This window comes from Sorex araneus, chromosome 2, assembly GCF_027595985.1.
Source record: "Sorex araneus isolate mSorAra2 chromosome 2, mSorAra2.pri, whole genome shotgun sequence".
NCBI classification, from domain to species: Eukaryota; Metazoa; Chordata; class Mammalia; order Eulipotyphla; family Soricidae; genus Sorex; species Sorex araneus.
Genome location: NC_073303.1, coordinates 11,142,526 through 11,162,678, shown reverse-complemented (window position 1 = coordinate 11,162,678; position 20,153 = coordinate 11,142,526). Strand labels below are relative to the sequence as shown.

The window sequence follows — 20,153 nt, the reverse complement described above, 5'->3', positions numbered from 1 at the left end:
AATGCGGTTTCTGTGTGCCCTGAGCAAAAGCACTGCTCCACATAGCCAGTCTCATTTATCTGAAGCTTCAAAGAGAGGGGAAGAAAGGCTTTATTAAAAAATAATAATAATAATAATAATAATGAAACAATCCCCAAACAAAATCCGTTTCCTCTCTTGGGCCTGCCCTTTTATGATGCCCGGGTTTGGAAGATGGGCTTCCTTCTGTTTAAATATCAAGGGATTATGTCTCTGTTTCCTGTGAAGTCTGTCTCATCAGCTCCCACACCCACCCTTCTAAATGGTTTTATTTCTGTGGAGTTAGCTCTGTGGTTCTGTGGACGCCCCCATGGGCAGAATCTAGAAAGCCAGGAGGGGACTGAAGTCACTTGTTACCGTGGATTTAGCATCATCCTCTGCCCTCTGCTCTAAGTGTCTGGAGCACTAAAGAGTCAGTGAATAAAATTCTTGGAAGTCTGTGGGCAGAGGGGAGGGTGGTCAGCCCTTGGTGTTTACCCCCTTTCCTTGTTCTGGTTCTCTTCTCTGGGGCAGGCGAGCTGGGAAAGCGTGTGTAGATCTGATAGAGGTGAGTTGGACAGCGCGTAGGGCATTTGCCTTGCACATGGCTGACAGGGGTTCGGTCCCTGGCACCCCATACGGTTATGAGCACTGCCAGGAGTGATCCCTGAACGCAGAGCCAAGAATAACCCCTGAGCCAACCATTGTGTGGCTCGAAAAGAAAAAAATAAAAGTGAGTTACCAAGAGCAACAGGTTTTTAGGTACTTTCTTTCCAGGATAAAACTATCAAAGAGGAAGGATGTGTTGGTGACGTCACAAGCACCAGGGGTAAAACAAACCGAGCACCTCACTCTTATAGACAGATTCCAGAACAGAGCACTTTTTCTGCTTCTGAGTCCCGAAGTGGGTGAGGAGGAAGGTCCAGTGTTGCATTGTTTGAGTCATCAGACATGGGGACGCCTGCTCAGCCCCAGGCACTGGGCCATACAGCCCTGAGGAGATAAGGTCCCTGATTCAACCCCTTGAAGTTGGGTAGGGCTGGGAGATACTAGGTATATAATTCCACCTTAACTCAAAAGACAGGCGTGGGCACACTTGATAACCTTTCAGTATCTGTACTGCAAACCATAATGCCCCAAAAGGGAGGGGAGGGGGGAGGGGAGAGAGAGACAGACAGAGACAGAGACAGAGAGACAGACACAGAGACAGAGAGAGACAGAGACAGAGAGAGACAGACCAAGAGAGAGACAGAGAAGACAGAGACAGAGAAACACAGAGACAGAAAGACACAGAGAGAGAGAGAGAGAGAGAGAGAGAGAGAGAGAGAGAGAGAGAGAGAGAGAGATACCTTCCATAGAGGAAGAAAAGAAACTGGGGCCATTGGTGGTAGGAAATGCACACTGGTAAAGGAACGGGTGGAACATGATATAACTGAAGTCCAATCATGAACAACTCTGTAACTGGGGGTGGGGTGGGTGGAAATCTGATACCACTGGCTAAGGTGGCAGAATCAAAAGTATTCAAATGGGACTACATAAAATCAAAGAGTTTCTGCTTGGCAAAAGAAACGTGTGCTAAAATGAAAAGACAGCTGTCTGGGAAAAAATATTTCATTTAATGCATCAGAGAAAGTTTTTATATCCAGGATATATAAAATACTTGTGAAGATCAACGACAACAAGAAAATTTTTTTAAAAACTATCAAAAAACGAGGGGAAGGAAATGAATAGACACTTCTCAGAGAGAGGCTGGCCACTGGCGGGTAGGCACATGAAAAAGAGTTCAGCGTCACATATCGTCAGAGAAGCCCAGATCAAGACGACAATGAGACGCCGTCTCACACCCCTGAGAAGGCCATGGATCAGAGATACTGGGAACCATCTGATTTGGTGGGGATTAAGGAAAAACAACAAAAAAGGCAGGGGCCGGAGAGATCGCACCAGGGGTAAAGCCAACCAAGCAACCCACCCACGCCGGTACTCAGCGTTGGCCCCACACACAGCTCCCAGAGCACCAGGAATTAATCCTGAGCCGGGGATGCCCTTGAGCCCCTGTTTGTTCAGGGGTGTGGGAGGCGGAGCTGTTCGTTGTCAGAGCTGTGCTCCAGCTGTGTGTGGACTGGGAGCACACGAGGGAGCACGGAGAGGAGTGTGGGATGACAGGAGGGGCGCTCACCCCTGGTGAGGGCGTTTCTCTGTGGCTGCTGTGGCAGGGCAGGAAGTTCCAGGTCAGGGGGATGGTTTCAGTGGGTGGAGACAGGCAAAGGCGGGTGGGGAGGGAGGGGGCAGGGCGGACCAGGACCCGACAGTATCAGGGGACAGCAATCAGTGGTGGGGACTTTGAGTGTGTGTGTGTGTGTGTGTGTGTGTGTGTGTGTGTGTGTAGTATGGATCTGGTGCTACTGGTTGGAGTTGCCCAGGTGTGTGTGTGTGTGTGTGTGTGTGTAAAGTATGGATCTGGTGCTACTGGTTGGAGTGGCCCAGGTGTGTGTGTGTGTGTGTGTGTGTGTGTGTGTGTGTGTGTGTGTGTGTGTGTGTGTGTGTGAAGTATGGATCTAGTGCTACTGGTCGGAGTGGCCCAGGGCTTCTGCCTCTCCCGCTGGCCCCAGTGCCGCCCGCCCTTCTGATCTGGGTCTTCTTAGGGCGGGAGTTTGGCAGCTGTATTGCGAGTGTGATGCCCCGGTTAGCACACCTGGCATAGTTTCCAGCAGGGAGTTCTGTGGCTCTCGGAGTGACTCGGTGGCTGGCCAGACGGGCAGAGTGAGAAGCCAGCCCCAAGGGGGTTAGTCACACCCGCTGTCTGCATCAGCCCCTGCGGACCCGTGCGCCCGGGCGTGCCTGGGAGGGGGGATTCACAGGTAAGAACAACAAGGGGCAGGGCGGGACTCAGCCCGTTCTCCCCCGTACCAGACTGATCACCTCCTGACCCAGAAATGGAAATAACGGTGCCCCGTCCAGCGCTCCGCAGACGCACAGAGACACCGGCTCAGGCCACGGCAGGTAGCGTCATGAGCCAAGCCATGTCCTGGCGGCTGGGCCTCGAGGCCGGACCCTTAGCTACAAATGGGCACAAGTGTCCCTAGGTCGCCTTCAGAGCTGTTTCCAAGTCCGCGGACAGTGCTGATGGCTTCTTTCACGCTGCTGCTGCCCGCGCCAGCTCCCTTGCTTGGGAGGCTGATTCCTTCACGGGCACAGATGCATCTCCAGAGGAGCGGTGAGGATTCTGGGCCCTGGAGACTGCCTGCGTCCCTCCTTAGTCACGGCGTCCGCGGTCACTCCTGGGAGTATCCGGTGCTCTGGCCCTTGAGCTTTGGTGCTTGGGTTCAGTGGCGCCGAGGGCCACTAGGACCACACCCTGCTTGGGATTGAACGTAGTGCTTTTTTTTTTTGCTTTTTGGGTCACACCCGGCGATGCACAGGGGTTACTCCTGGCTTTGCACTCAGGAATCACTCCTGGCAGTGCTCAGGGGACCATATGGGATGCTGGGAATCGGACCTGGGTCGGCGGCTGTGTAAGGCAAACTCCCTACCCGCTGTGCTATCACTCCAGTCCCGAACCTAGTGCTTTTTAGGGGGAGCTTTTGAGGCCATAGCCCTGGTGGGGCCTGGAGCTTTATAAATTTATATATTTTTTGCTTTTGGGGTCACGCCCAGTGATGCTCAGGGGTTCCTCCTGGCTCTGCACTAGGAATTACTTCTGGAGGTGCTTGGGGGACCACATGAGATGCTGAGGATTGAACCCGAGTCTGCAGCGTGCAAAGCAAATGCCCTACCTGCTCTCCCCCCCCCCCTTTTTTTTTCCTTCAGCTTTTTAGGTCACACCTGGTGATGCTCAGGGATTAGTCCTGGCTTTGCATTCAGGAATCACTCCTGGCGGTGCTCAGGGGACCCTATGGGATGCTGGGGATTGAACCTGGGTCTGCTCATGCAAGGCAAATGCCCTACCCGCTGTGCTATCCCTCTGACCCCATGGGCCTGGACCTTTCAAGTTCCCTGCTTACAGCTCTCAGCCAACAGCATGGCCAGGCCTGCATCTCTCTCAGAGTTTGTCAGAGTGAAGCTTTTTTGTTCGTCCACTTGGATGCCTTGACTTCTTTCCTGCTCAGAGACTCACAGAAGATTCTAGGGTGGAGGACACCCATGGGTGCAGAAGGGGCCATTAACCAGGCTTTCTCTACCGGGACCTAGAGAAGAAATACGTTTTACCTTGGTTTTGAGAGGCATCTCTTCTTGTGCGTGTACATGTACATATGCATATACATGTGCGCACACGCATCAACACACACACATACACACACGGGTGCAGGAACTATACCATGCACACATAAGGCTTTTTTCTCTGTAACAGTTCCTTGAAGCAGTGGTCACGTTTCCTACTTCCGTTGCACTTGCTTCTCTTTTCTCTTCCACTTCCGTTCATGGAATGTGCTTGTTGAACGCCTCTGAATCAATTTCACCGCTTCCGCTGGGCAATTATGTGTGTCCCCGGATGTCTCCATCAAATCCCACTCTTCTCCTCACTCCTGTTTTTCTTATCTCTGAGCTTAGCGAGGAGTGTCTCCATCTCTGATGACTGAGGTAACCACATTCAACCTAAACGCTCCCTGCATGCTCCCTGCTTCTGTCTGCATACGTTCTGTCTGCATACGCTGTGTACATTTGCTCCCAGCGAAGGAAGGGGAGTGTGTGCTCCCCCCAGCCCCGCCCCATCTCATTTGATGAACATGTGACTGTGACAAAAGGGGAAAGATTAGGGAAGTGGCATCCGTGACTCCTGAGCTTGAGAAGAGGAAGCTTGAAGTCCAGGATGCAGAGAGGTTGAACTAGTGCGGCTCGGACTGCAGGGACAGGGTTCTAGTAGTTGAGTGACAGTCGCCCCAGGCCCTCTATGCCGCCAGCCCGTTGCGATTCTCTTGATGTTTCCGTGCAGCCTGGACTTCACTGGACCCCTTGGTGTCCCAATTGTTTTCTCGGTAGGCGGCATTGGCTCTGTGGCTCTCTTCAGGAGGACACTGAACACAAAGGGCTTTTTTTTTTTAAAAAAAAATCAAGTTTAGTTTTCCTATGAACAGAACTAGCCCGTCTAGAAATCGTTTATTTAAATTGTGAAATCGAGACTATGAAACCGAATCTGTAGCCCGTACCAGAGAATGGATGGAATGAACGTAAGTAACTGTTTGGTGCCTGATGAGAACGGCCTCTACACAGGATCCGGAGAGACTTGAGAGAAAGAGGGGCAGAGCCCTAAGATTAAGATTAAGACTCATGTTTGAAGTAGGTTATGCAAAAAATTAATTCATACTCCATTTCCCTTTTATTGATATTTAGAAAGTTCAGATTTAACAAAAGGTAGCCGTATCCTTTCTATGTACAATGCTACACAAAACTGTCAGTCTGTTACCCTGAAGTCCCAGTGTTTAGTTCTCCAACCGTAAGTCACTGAAGGACCCAGACTCTGCCTTCATGCTTTGTCACTAAGCCAAGTCACCCACCTTGAAAGACAAATGGTGAGGGCTCAGCTGGGAGTCGAGCCTTGAGAGGTTTCATGCAGCTACAAAAAAGGATCCTGAGGGCCAAGAGGGTTAATACTCGAGGTGGGTGTTACCTATTACCTGCCTTGCATGCTGCTGACCCCGGTTTGATCCCCGGCACTGCATATGGGTCCCTGAGCACCGACAGGAGTGATCCCTGAAATCAGGGGTGTAGACCCACGCTCTGCCCCCCATAAAAGAAAAAAGCAAAATCTAGTTCCCCGGGGGCAACCGGAAGGGAGTCCCCGACAGTTCTCAGATGTGATGTGGCGTCTGTCCCTTTGGAGCCCTGGCTGGGTGCTTGGAGGAGGAGTGCCGAGTGCACTGCAAATGCCGTTGCCGGAAACCCAGCAAACCCTCGCGGGGAAGAAACGCTCTGCCAGACTCTCCCCCGTTTGCGTCACTGAGAGAGAGGAGCTGGAGGTACCCAGTCCTGCTCCCCGCTCAGATTTCTCAGTGTCCAGGGACTTCTGCTGCCTCGTAGCCCCCTTGGAGGCGTCTAGAAGCCTCAAGAGAGCAGCTTCAGGACTGAATTGCGCGATTGTGACTCTCAGTCCTGTTGTGTGTTTGCAGTCATCGAACTCAGTTCCCACGTTCAGCTCGGTGGGGATGGCCCGAGGGGGCCCCAGCACATTCCGCCTGCTCCCCGCTCTGCCTCGAGCCCCCCCCCCCCCCCCCCCCGCCCTTCTGGGAGAATCAGACGGGGACCTCTAGACTTTCAGCTCCCTTTGGGCGTTTGACAAGAACACCCGAGCTGGGCCGGCGTCTCCCGAGCCGAGGGATGTGTGCCTCCCCGTGGGCTGGGTTCCTCTCCTGCTTCCATCGCCACTGGGGACTGCCGGAAGCCCGATGTGGTCGTGTCCGACACATTGTAGGTAACTATCCCATGTTGTCAGCGAGCAGATGAAAAAAACATGGGTTTGCACAGGTGTCCGAGGCCAAAGGCCTCCCGAAAGCTGATGTTGGAAAAGAAAACAGTGAACGGGCCAGCGTGCTCCCTATTGCGGGGGCTTCTGTCATTGCGGGGACCCTAGGAGGTGTCAAGGCCCCTCAGCATATGTCCTGGAACTGGGTATTCTGACCACATGGACCAAAAGGGGCGGAGACCCCAGACTGGGAACAGGCCCGGAGGTCTGAGGCATGGGAGGCGAGTTCAAGACCCGTTCCAACCTCCCCTATTATTAATTATCTATTTTTATTTATTTATTTGCTTTTTGGGTCACACTCAGTGATGCTCAGGGCTTACTCTTGGCTCTGCATTCAGGAATTACTCCTGGTGGTGCTCAGGGGACCCTATGGGATGCTGGGAATCGAACTTGGGTTGGTCGCATGCAGGGCAAATGCCCAACCATTGTGCTATCACTCCAGGCCCTATTTAAATTTTTTATTTTGCCTTTTGGGCCACACCCAGCTGTGCTTGGGGCTCACTCCCGGCTCTCTGCTCAGGGATCACTCCCGAGTACTGTTCAGGAGACCATATGTTGTGGGATCAAGCCCGGCGGGCTGCATGCAAGGCAAGTATTATCGCTGCAGGCCCGACTCTAATTCTATAATTGTTTTTAAAACTTTTAATACTTGTTGGTGGGACTGGAGTGATAGCACAGCGGGTAGGGCGTTTGCCTTGCACGTGCCCGACCCAGGTTTGTATCCCAGCATCCCATATGGTCCCCTGAGCACCGCCAGGAGTAATTCCTGAGTGCAGAGCCAGGAGTAACCCCTGTGCATCACTGGGTATGACCCAAAAAGCAAAAAAAAAATACTTCTTGGTAATCATTTAGATAACATGGTTACACTAGTGTTAACACGTATGGCTTTGATGTGCTGAAGTTACTGCATCTTCACCCCACTGGAGTGCCCAGGATACCCCTACTAGTGTGTCTAGGAACCAAGTTACTCTAGTTCCTCTTTCCTCCCCCACCCCAACCGCCCTGCTCCCCATCTGCTTGGTAACGTTTGAGGCCAAGGTTCTCCCACTGTTTGATACTGTCTAATTCCCTTTTTCTCTCTGCCTCAGAGGAGTCAGGCTGTCCGGTATTGTCCTTCTGACTTTTTTTTTTTTTGCTTTAGTGTGACACGTTGCAGCCACAGCACAGCACACTTCAAGATTTCATCCTTTCCTATGTCCCTGCAGTATTCCATTGCATGTATAGCCCCCAGCTCTTTATCCAATCATCTGTCATTGGATATCTGCAGTCCCCGCCCCTCCCCTTAAGGTTGGGCAAGGTGGTTTGTACTGAGATGTGGAATTCTTCAAGGAGGTCCCTTGGCCTGAGGTCATAACTACCCCCTGTCCAGAGCACTATCACTTGAATACTCCTGGGATTTAGCTCTGTCTCACACCTCCACTGCCTCTTTGATGTGCCTTCCACTTACTGATTCATTTAATTCTTTGAGGTGTAGCTATGGTTATCACCCCCACTTACAGCAGAGAAATCTGAGCTGTGGGGAAGGTGATGGAGTTTGTTGCAACTCACAGCCAGTCAGTAGAAGCCCAGGGGCCTGGGGTGCCCCGCCAACTCATAGAGTCCTCAGTCGAAGCCCAGGCTTCCCTCTAGACCGCTATTTTTCAGCCCCCAGAAATGCCCTACCTGAACTGAGAGTGTTTTTCAATCTCTGGTCCTTGGACCACTGCAGATTTACAGGTGTGGGTGGTTGCAAAGTATTGCTCCAAACCACTGCTTCTTAAGATGTGTCTACTTGTGACCCCTTTGTGTCCAAGAAATTTTTATGTGACCTCGGGCATATAAAATTAGTATAACAATCAAGTACTTAGCACTGCACTGTAGCACTGTCATCCTGTTGTTCATCGATTTGCTTGAGCGGGCACCAGTAACATCTCCATTGTGGGACTTGTTGTTACTATTTTTGGCATATCGAATACGCCACGGGTAGCTTGCCAGGTTCTGCCGTACAGGTGGGATACTCTTGGTAGCTTGCCAGGCTCTCTGAGAGGGATGGAGGAATCAAACCCGGGTTGGCCGCCTGCAAGGCAAATGCCCTACCCGCTTACTGATATTAAATCATCACTGTCACTGTCACTGTCATCCCGTTGCTCATCAATTTGTTCGAGCGGGCACCAGTAACGTCTCTCATTGAGAGACTTATTGTTACTGTTTTTGGCATATCCCAATACGCACGGGTAGCTTGCCGGGCTCTCCGAGAGGGGCGGAGGAATCGAACTTGGGTCAGCCGCGTGAAAGGCGAACGCCCAACCGCTGTGCTATTGCTGCAGCCCATTAAATCATACATGTTAATATATTAAATCATAAGTCAGACCTTAAAAAGGTTTTAGGGTCACACCTGGCATTGCTTAGGAGCTTCTCCTGGCTCTGCACTCAGAAATTCTTCTTCTTCTTTTTTATTTTTTGGGTTACATCCGGTGATGCTCAGAGGTTACTCCTGACTCTGCACTCAGGAATCATTCCTGACTCGGGGGACCATATCAGATGCCAGGGATCAAACCAGATCGGCTGCATGCAAGGCAAATGCCCTACCTATTGTACTATTGTTCCGGCTCCTCAGAAATTATTCTTGGCAGATATCAGGGGACCATATGGAATGCTGGGGATTGAGTCTGGGCTGATGTGTGGTGTGTAAGGCAAGGACCGTACCTGCTCTACTATTCACCAGCCCTGTACTCTGACTCAGTTTTTTTTCTTTTTCTGGCTCTCACATTTGGCTATACAACCCCACTGGGGGACTCAACTCGTGGTTGAGGAAGCTAGGCTATAGGGGCCAGAGTGATCGAACAGAGCCCAGGCGCATATGTGGCATGTAGCTAACTCTGTGGTCCCTCAGGCATCACCTGGTGCATCCCTGGAGCTGTGAGCATTGCCATACTCTTGGGTCACCCTTGGAACCACTGGCAGGTGGGCTGAGAATTGCTGGGAGGGACCTGCAGGCTCCAGAGCACTATTTGGGAGCCCCCTTTCCAGTAAAACCTAAACAGAAAGAAGCTCAGGCTCTAAATCAAGACGTGGGGTTCGACAGGGTAGACTTGGGGAGCCCTGAGGATTTCTGTTGATTCTACTAAACTTGGCCTTTGGGACACAAATGGGAGAGGCTGGGTGGGACCCACAGGCTGTGTTCAGATCTGATATGAGGTCTGTGGCCTCATCCAGGCACTCCCCTAGGCACGGGGAGGAGAGCTGCAAGGGGGTGGGAAGTGTGGCCATGCAGGTTTCGGGTGGACCGAGGCCAGCGATGGCATTGAAAAGATGCATTTGATTCTTTGGGGGTAGAAGCCTTTGGCGTAGCCTTTGGCTTCCGAGACGGAAGGTGTGGTGAGGTGCAGAGCCAGGAGAGACGTTCAGTTCTACAGCGGGTAGGGCGTTTGCCTTGCACGTAGCCGACCCGGGTTCGAATCCCAGCATCCCATATGGTCCCTCGAGTACCGCCAGGAGTAATTCCTGAGTGCATGAGCCAGGAGTAACCCCTGTGTATCGCCGGGTGTGACCCAAAAAGCAAAAAAACCCAAAAAAACCAAAAAAACCCTCAACCTTCCGGTGACCTTGTCCACACTCCATCGCATCTGTTACCCGTAGGCCTCCACCGTGGCGGTCGCCATCCTGCCACCTGCCTCTCCTTCTCGAATGGTTTGTGTTCACGAGCTCTTTTCCATTGGCGGGGACTTCAGAAGAGGTAGCAGCAAAAGACGTTCACATATTGTTCGTTTGCAGATTAGGTTGCCCTTCGATGCAAGTGAAAGTATAGGATCATCTGTTGCACATTTGCCCAAGTTTAAGAGGTGCCAGGCCTGGCAGAATGTGGATGTAGAGACAGAAATGTGTAGACCGCCGTCCCCACAGGAGGCTGTAGGCAACGGAGTTAGCGATGGTGAAACAGACATTTATTTTAGGTTTTAGTAAGTGTGCAATGAAAGCTTTTCATCACTGACCTCATTATATCTCATTTCCGGGTGAAAATTGAGACTGCTCTGGTAAGCTGTGAATTTCAGCAGTCCGGAGGATTTCTTTACAGATGTTTCCAAGTGGAATCTGAAGTTCAAACTTGAACCTGAAGCCTCAGAGGGAGCTAGGCGGCTGCTTGCATTGCAATGAAAGGGAGAGGAAATTCATTATCGAGGTTGAGAATGCGGTTTGCATGCTAAGGCCCTGGAGGGAGAATGGGCTTTTCCTGAGGAGCTGCGAGGAAGTTATCGCCTGTCCTTGGTGATTTAGTTTCCTTGGCAAAGCAAATAGACTCCCTCTGGTGCACCCCCACTTCCATTCCCTCCCCCCCGCAACTTTGCAAGAAAATTCTTTCCCTTCAAGGTTGAAATTGGAAAATTTCCAGCTTGAAGTGAGAATCTGCTTGGGTTTTGTTACTGTTTTTTTTTTTTTTCCTGTTGACAAAAACCTGTGTTTTAAAAACCCAGTTGGTATGGCTCTTTCAACTTACTATGCCAGTCGAGATGTCGGCTGCGGTTCGTGTTCCATCAGTTAGAAGTCGGTAAAGAGCTGGTATTAGACCAAGACCCCCTGACTGCCGGGCTAAGGCTTTGGCTGCGGCTGTACCTTACTTAAAACAACAGTATTAATCCTGCAGGAGAATATTCTTCTTCCGGCTGACTGCCAGGTTCGTGAGACTGCGGGAACGTGCGGAGCCGGAGTTGGAATCTGCCCAGTGAATCCCAAAGCCCAAGAAAGGAGGGGGAGATAGTAGTGGGGAGGCGGGCGCTTCTCGGAGCTAACCCTGCAAATGTCCCAGGGAAACGGAAAACCAGGTCGTCCTGCAAGCAAGGAGTGTGCTCTGCCTGGCGCTGATCCCGCCATCTGATGCAGGTGCAGGTCACGTGTGTGCGCGCGCGCGTGCGTGCGCGCAGAGACGCTGCCCCGGGCCGCGGTCCTCCGTGGTCATGGAGCCACACGGGAGAGAGAGAGGAGACTGTCCGGACTCCCGGCAGGAGCGCTGATCTGTTCCGTGGCCCCGTTTGTGTCACAGAGCGAGAGTCTCACTCTCGGCAGCATCGAGTTCGCGGCTTTGCACCCTCGCTTCTAGAGAGTGCTGTGTTTGTGCGCGAGGGGGTGCGGACTGGGGCAGGGCCTCATCCTTCTGGAAGCATCACCCCCTCTTCTGCTCTTACCCTACTCCCCTGGGGGACCCTGGCGAGCCACCAGAAAGGGGACTGGGCAGCCAGCATCTTGGAGCTGCCTGCCAAGCCAGGGCTCCCTCCTGGGTCGGCCTCTCCCTCCTGGGTCGGCCTCTCCCTCATGGTGGGCCTCTCCCTCCTGGGTCGGCCTCTTCTGCAAGTTTTGTCGCCTTGAACCCCAGTCCTGAAGGACCCCGTGTCCTTACGCTGCTTGTAGATAATTTGAAGGGAGTGGACTTGGCTTCCAGGGCCCGGGGTGGGAGCGGGAGTGGGCGGAAGGAACGCTCTGGCCTGCAGCTGGCCACATGGCTGCTCTCGAGCCCGAAGGTGGGTCTGTATGAACATCCTGCGGGGAGGATTGGGGGGCATGTCCCCTCATTTAAGAAAGAAGTACTGGCGCCTGAAAGGTGGTGCGAGGGTGAGGCACATACTTTGTATGACGCTGAAACTTGTTTGAACCCCAGTATTGCATAGGGTCATCCCGAGCACAGCCGGGGTCACTCCTTAGCACAGAGCCAAAACTAAGTCCTTGGGGGTGTGCCCCCCCACCCCGAGAAGCAACCAATATAAATAAATTAATTAAATTAAATTAAAAATGCCTTGGCCCCAAAACAGGGGGCCAGGAGGACTGGTCAGTGGTTGGGAAGCTTGCCACAAGTGTGTGTGTGTGTTGGGGGGGAAAGGGGGGACAAAGGGCAGTTAGGATGGAGAAGGGACCAGTATGACAATGACAGAAATGATCACTCTGGGCAGGAACTGAGTGTTAATAGTAGGAAAGGGATATTCACAGCAACCTTTCAGTACCTGTACTGCAGACCAGAATGCCCAAAGGGAGAAAGGAAGAGAGGGAGAGAAGGGGGTGGGGGGGGGAGAGAGAGAAAGAGAGACAGAGACAGAGACAGAGAGACAGAGAGACACAGAGAGAGACAGAGACAGAGATAGAGACAGACAGACAGACAGACTTGCCACAGACAGGCGTTGGGACATTCTATGACTGAAACCCAGTCGTAAACAACTGTAACTGTGTATCTCAGTGTGTGTGTGTGTGTGTGTGTGTGTGTGTGTGTGTGTGTGTGTGTGTGTGTGTGTGTGTGTGTGTGTTTAAAAAAGCTCCCGGCCCTGAGAAGTAGCGACTCTCGGTAGTGCTCCAAGAGGGCGAGCTGGATGGGACGAGGCCGGCGGGAGGTGCCTCCCCGGGGGACGCCTCTCTGGCCGGCCGGCTTTGTGCTGGCGCTGGTGGCCGCCTGTCAGGTGTCTGGGCTCCCGATGGTGACAGGTCTCCAGCACTCACTAATTAGCGCTGCACAGGGGACCTCGCCGTCACCTAATTACCCGCGTGCTCACTGTCTAATCATGTCAGTGGTGGCTTGTCACTTGTGTTTCGTGTTTTGTTCAAGTTCTGCCGCGGCTGTGTGGCGCGGCTCTGCTTCCAGAATGCAGTTCTTTCTCCCGCACAGCTGCCGTCCACCTCGGGCAGGGCCAACACTGGAGTTTGCTAGTGATGAGCGGAGAGGGGCCCTGGGAAGCGGGGGCCAGCGAGGAGGAGGCAGGGACAGAGGAGGGAGGAAGGATGGTGAGGGAGCAGGAGAGGAGAGACACAGGTAGACCGGGACACAGCACGTGACAGAGCAGAGACAGAGACAAACACGTGACACACACATGCACACACATGCACATACTCACATATACATATGCACATACACACATATACACATGCACATACTCACGCATACATATGCACATACACACATATACACATGTACACACATACACACATGAACAGATACACAATGCATACACATGCAAATATACACACATACACCAAATGCACATGCATATACACACAATCACACACGTACACACATGCACACACTTACACATACACATGTACATACACACATGCACATGCACACATATATACACTCACACATGCACATGTGCATATACATACATGTACATATACACATGTACTATATGCACATACATACACATATACACACATACATATACTCATGCATGCACACATACACACATGCACACTCACACAGGCACATACACACATCACACATGCACGCTCACATATATACTGCACATATACACATACACACATACACATATGCATATACACACATACATACATACATACACATACACATACACATACACATACACATACATCCTCCACTGCCTGGGACAGACTTTAGCGCATGAGGTCGGAGAGCAGGGGAAACGCGTGGGAGCCGGCCTACCCGGGTTCACGTCCCAGCACTGGTCCCGGCTGCCGGTCCCCGAGCAAGTTGCATCATCTCCCCGAGCCTCTGTTTCTTCATTTTTAAGTGGGGGTCGTGCTGCTGACTGCCCCGGAGGGTCTCAGCTACGGAGGAGATAACGCCAGCCAGCCTGCTGGACAGGTTAGTGGCTGTTGCTACTGCGGTGTGTGCAAAAGGTCTCAGGCCCAGTTTCTCCCTGGAAGGATGCTCTCGGGGCTGACTAGGTTTGGGCATCCTGCAGAGGTGACATGTCCCTCTCCGGGACTCTGGCCTTGAACCTGTATTTTCGCTAGTTTCAGGAAAGAGCGATAGATACTGGAACGTGCCGAGGCGACTGTAGCTCAAGGTCCCGCATGGACGTGAGCTCAGCAGAGGAAACGCTCCCCTGGACGTGCTCTCCGCTGAGAAACGCCAGCTTTCCACTTTTTGTGCTTTGTGCCTCTAAATCCTTTCGGGCTGGTGAGACTTACGGCGTGGCTGTTACTTCCGCTCTGCTGGGGTCTCGTGGACTTGAAATCTTGGGAAAGACGGGGAGGTGGCCCTACAGATGCTGCCAGAAGAAAGACGTGTGTGTGCTGCCCTGGGCCAGAGGGATGGTGAAAGGACTGGAGTGTCTGCATGAGGCCCTGAGCCCAACCCCTGGTACTCTGCCCCCTCACCACCAGGGTTGCCCCCATGGTGGGGTTGTCACGTGTGTCAGCTGTGATTCTCACACACACCTGGCTGGGGTCGACCAGAAATCGCACCTCTTGCTGTGATACTCGGGGGTCCCAAGTAGCTGAGAGGCTGTGACTGCCCCCACGGAGCACATGTGGGCCGCCCTGGGGATCGAACTCACGACCTCAAGGCAGGTGCTCAGCCACTGAGCTATGCTGGGCTTTTTAATTTTTTAAATTTTCTAATTTTTTATTTTCTTATTGTTTTGGGGCCACCCCTGGGGGTGCCCAGGGCTTACTCCCGACTCTGTGCTCGGGGATCCCTTTTGGTGGGACTTGGGCTGCCGGAGAGTGAGCCTGTCTGGGTCCTTTGAAACGTGTCTCTAATCCCTGACCCTGGGTGCTCCCTTTCTACCCCAACCCTACCCGCCCCTGGTCTAAAACCCTGGGAGGTGGGCGTGGACAGAGAGGCAGAGACGGGGAGCCACTAGACCAGGTGGGCGTACTTCCTCCGGTGGCCCATCTGGCTCTCTCGCCCCGAGTAACGCCATTCCCATCTGCAAAATGGGAGCAACAAAGACAGTTTGACTGTTGTGAGAACTCAGTGTTGAGTGATGTTGGCCCGTTTGTGCCTCACTCCCCGGGCTGGCTTCCTGGCACGTGCCCCGTATGGCGACATGGGGCACCTGTCTCAGAAGGGCCCTGCGTCAGGGACATGCGCTCTGTCATGGTCTGAAATTCACTCCCCCCCCCTTTTGTTTGGGATTTTTTTTTTTTAATGCAAAATAAACCTTCCCCAAACATTTCCATTTAATTTCCTTAATTATTTACAGTTCGCCATATTGATTTCGACAATATAAAAACATGATTTTGTTCCCTAGCAATTTGTGAAGGGCTTTTAAAAATAATTATATTTGCTTGTCTCTCGTTACTGTCTCTCCTGCTTTTGCTTTCTTTTTCTTTTTTAATGTTCCTATGGATTTTATGTCACTGTCACTGTCATCCTGTTGCTCATTGATTTGCTCGAGCGGGCACCAGTAACGTCTCTCATTGAGAGACTTATTGTTACTGTTTTTGGCATATCCAATGCACACAGGTAGCTTGCCAGGCTCTGCCGCGCGGGCACGTTACTCTCGGTAGCTTGCCGGGCTCTCCGAGAGGGGCGGGGGAATCGAACACGGGTTGGCCGAGTGAAAGGTGAAAGCCCAACCGCTGTGCTATCACTCCAGCCCGGATTTTCTGTATTTATTTAAAAATTTTTTGATTTGATTTTTTTTTTTTCTTAAATTCACAGTTTTGGATCAGGGGCACTGCAGTCCCTCGGTTCACTGTGCTCCTGCCGGGCCTGTTTGCCCGGTCACACTCTCTTCTCTCTTCCCACATCCCTCTCTGTTTTGTTTTATTTTGTCAGAGGGGCCCACACCCAGCAGTGCTCAGGGCTTCTCCTCACCCTGTGCTCAGCGGTAACTCCTGGAGGGGGTTGAGGGCTGGGGACTGAGCCCCTGGTCACCTCGTGCTGAGCAAACACCGCCCCCCCTGCCCCCACTGTCCTATCTCTTGGCCCCAGGTCCTCTCCTTGCTTTTCCTTGCTGCTGATCCCTGAGTCCAAAGGCCTGACTCCAAAGAAAGGATCGTTCATCCTGGGACAGAACTGTGGTTAGCAGCACACGAAACTGCCTGTTGTGCATTTAGAAGGAACTTGTAGAGCCTCCCCCCCTCCCCCCAACACACACACACTCGGGGTCCTGGATGCTTTGGCAGTGACCGGGCACCATAACTGTACTTTAATGCTGTTTACTTTGGCACCAATGTGACCATATGTGTCATCTAACCCAAACAATAATAAAAAAATTTCAACAGCAAAGAGGCCCGGTGTGAGTTGGTCCTGTGACTATAGACGGGCTTCTCTGAATGGAGAGCTTCCCTAGGAAGCATTTTATACACAGAAAATTATAGAAAAGCAAGTATTACTGAGTGGACACCAGTAACGTCTCCATTGTGAGACTTGTTGTTACTGTTTTTGGTGTATTGAATACGCCATAGGTAGCTTGCCAGGCTCTGCCGTGAGGGCGGAATACTCTCGGTAGCTGGCTGGGCTCTCCGAGGGGGCGAAGGAATCGAACCCTGGTGGGCAAACGCCCTACCTGTTGTGCTATCACTCCAGTCCATTTTATGTGTATATATTTGAAATATGTATATTTCGAATATATACACATTATATATTTTCCTCTATGATTGGTTGTCTCCTGTTTGCAGCCCATCAAATGTGGTGTGGTACTTTTGGAGAATGGGTCACTGTCACTGACATCCCGTTGGTCATCCATTTGCTCGAACGGGCACCAGTAACGTCTCTCATTGAGAGGCTTATTATTACTGTTTTTGGCATATCCAATATGCACGGGTAGCTTGCCAGGCTCTGCCGTGCGGGTGCGATACTCTCGGTAGCTTGCCTGGCTCTCCGAGAGGGGCAGAGGAATCGAACACGGGTCGGCCATCGCTGTGCTATCGCTCCAGCCCGGAGAATGGGTAGGGTGTGTTTTATGATGTGTTTGCACAGCTACAAATGCGGCCACACAGTCTAGGAATAGGTTCACTTGTGCTTGAGGCTCAGCCCGAGCGTGTGGAGAACAGCCTTGAGCATGGCGGTGGTTGGGTTCTGGAGGTTTTCGACTGCTGGCGCTGGGTCCCTCGGGGCGGGGAGGGCTCTCCCCCACCCTACTCTGGGGTGCCCCAAATGAGACAGCCTGGTGTGGGGCCTGGTGGCATGGCTATGCCAGATGCTCATCTTGGGCTCTGTCCTGTGGACCTTCAGACAGTGACTCCTGAGCACGAGAAATTCTCCAAGGAAGACGTGCTCCAGATTCACTTGTTCTTCCGCCCCGGGACCAAGCGTGTCTTCGCTTGAACCTTCAGTATCGCCAAGTCCAGGGCTGGAGAGTGTCAGCACAGGGCTTAAGGCACTTGAGTCCCGCAAGCCCCCCAGTTTGAATCCCTGACACCCAGTATGGTCCCCTGAGCACCCTGAGGTGTGGTACCCCCGTGCCCCTTTGCCAATCAAAATACTAAAATAAATGATTAAAATCCTGAGGGCCTTCAAGCAACACCGAAGGCTGCCAGGCCCAGCTTCGGGGACTTTCCCTGACGTTGCTGCTTCTCTCTTCCAGGTGCTGACGTCATGCCGTGCCTTCCTTTTGACAGCACGAATCCCCACCAAGGTACGTGAGGAGACGCCCACGCCCCATGTGTGTTTGTGCCTGTGCATGTGCGCGTGTGTGTGTGCACGCGCATGTGTCTGTCTCTGTCTGTCTCTATCTCTCTCTATTTTTCTCTCACTATCTCTGTCTCTCTGTCTCTCCCTATCACTGTCTCTCTGTCCGTCTCTGTCTCACTCTTTCTGTTTCTCTATTTTTCTCTCTGTTTCTCTCTATCTCTCTTTCTCTGTGTGTCTTTGTCTCTGTCTCTCTGTCTCTTTGTTCTCTTTCTCTGTGTTTCTTTGTCTCTGTCTCTGTGTCTCTGACTCTGTTCCTCTCTTTCTCTCTGTTTTTTTTTTTTTCTTTTTGGAGTCACACCCGGCGATGCAGAGGTGTTACTCCTGGCTCTGCACTCAGGAGTTACTCCTGGCGGTGCTCAGGGGACCATATGGGATGCTGGGATTCGAACTCGGGTCGGCCGCGTGCAAGGCAAATGCCCTACGCACTGTGCTATCTCTCCAGCCCCGTCTCTGTTTTTCTATGTGTGCTTCTCTCTCTGCTTCTGCCTCTGTTTGTCTCTATCTCTCTGTTTCTATCTCTTCTGTCTCTGTTTCTCTGTGTCTGTATGTGTGTGCTTCGCTGTCTGTTTCTCTCTGTGTGTGTTTCTCTGTCTGTGTGTGTGTGTGCGCTTCTCTCTCTGTCTCCGTCTCTTTTTCTGTCTGTCTCTCTGTGCTTCTCTCTCTCTCTGCCCCTGTCTCTATCTCTGTGTCTCTGTCTCTGCCCCCAGTACGTAGACCTGCTCTATGAAGGGTGTCCCGAGTCCTCTCGTGCCCCACGCCTCCTTCCTTCTCTGGTCGCTCAGTCCCGGGGCGGTTTGGGTCGCTGTGGCTCCTTTGTTCCCGCACAGGCAGCGCCACTGCTGCGGGGGCACAGTTTCTCCCCCCCCCCCCCAACCCAGAGCTCGTGGATTCCAGTCATTTTTTCTGTCTCAGCTGGGCCGTGGTTTCCACTGTCTTGAAGCCTAGTTCTCATTTCCTTCGGGCCCAGTCGTGGCAGATTTTTCCTAGAAAGCTGACATGCGGGAAATGACCTCCATTACTCTGAAGACTGCGGCACCCAAAATGCAACCCGCCCCACACACTCCATCAAACCGCACAGGGCGCCTCTTTGTTCCCTGTGGGGTCCCGCGGGGCCTTTCATCAGGTGCCCCCACTAGCTTATGTAATGAAGAGATGCGGACCTTTTTTTCCCTTTAAGTTTTTAATTTTATAAAGTAGTTCACAATATTTGATTACGTTTAATATTCGAACCCCAATCCCACCACCATGACACCTTCCCACGGCCATAGTTTGGATGTTTCCATCCTGAACCCCAGTCCGTGCCCCAAAGCAGAACTGAAATAATATATTTTTTATTGTTTGTTATGAAAAACTGCTGAAAATGCTACCAAAAAATATCCTTAGAGGGAAGAGAGTGGAGAATGTTGTATTTCACCCAGGGACCATTAAGCACTTCTATAAAAGATCACTAACATGTTGTTAAAGGTTGAACCATATATATATATATATATTTTTTTTTTTTCTCTCTCTAAGATTGGTTGCCTCCTACTTTGAACCCTATCAAATGTGGTGCAGTAATCTTGAAGTACAGATATTGTGTTTGGTTTGAAGTATTGCACGGTCAGACCTATTTTATAGGCTGTGGTTTGGATGGTAACAGAAAGTTAGGACCTTCCCCTAAATAGATGGTGGGAAGTCTATTTGCCAAGCATTGATTGAGTAAATCAGATTTTCTTCTTAGACTCACCCATGATGTGGTCCCATCATGGTAGATGAGAAACATGCCTTAAAGGCACGTCCTCAGTTCAGCCCCTGACAGGAAGGGACAGGGGAAGGAGGAAGACGGGAAGGGAAAAAAGGAAAGTGGGAAGGAGGAGAGGGAAGGAGAGACTTAAACCTGAAAGCTTTGTAACTTTCTACATGGTGATTAATAAAATAAAATAATAATAATAATAATAAAAATAAAAAAATTTAGAAAATAAGGAAGGAGGGAGGAGAGGGTTCAAAGAACGAAGCATTGGCTTGTCAGGATTCAGGAGGAATTGGAGGATTCGTTCTTCCTGCTTTCACTAACTGAACTGCTCCCTTGCTTCCTGACACCCCCCTGCAGGGCTAACGTTAGGGGGAGACTCCCCACTTCCTGGGTGACGGCGTTGGGGTTCGGTGCTATGCTCTCACTGTCTATGGCCATTCTTCTTCTTTTTTTTTATTTTTGCATTTTGGGTCACACCCGGCAATGCTCGGGGGTTACTCTTGGCTCATGCACTCAGGAATCACTCCCGGCCGTGCTCGGGGGACCATATGGGTTGCTGGAAATCGAACCCGGGTCGGCTGCGTGCAAGGCAAACGCCCTACCCA

The 20,153-nt window shown here is 51.7% G+C and overlaps 1 protein-coding gene across 9 annotated transcripts in view; it reads left to right on the top strand.

Annotated features, from left to right (window-relative positions):
• The window catches only part of CARMIL1 (capping protein regulator and myosin 1 linker 1), a 349,297-nt gene that overhangs the window by 112,880 nt on the left and 216,264 nt on the right, over positions 1–20,153 (top strand). For all 9 annotated transcript variants that reach the window (XM_055126005.1, XM_055126002.1, XM_055126001.1 and 6 more), the window contains exon 3: positions 17,710–17,760. In XM_055126005.1, the coding sequence (XP_054981980.1) occupies positions 17,710–17,760 (51 nt within the window). The remainder of the gene's footprint in view (positions 1–17,709; positions 17,761–20,153) is intronic.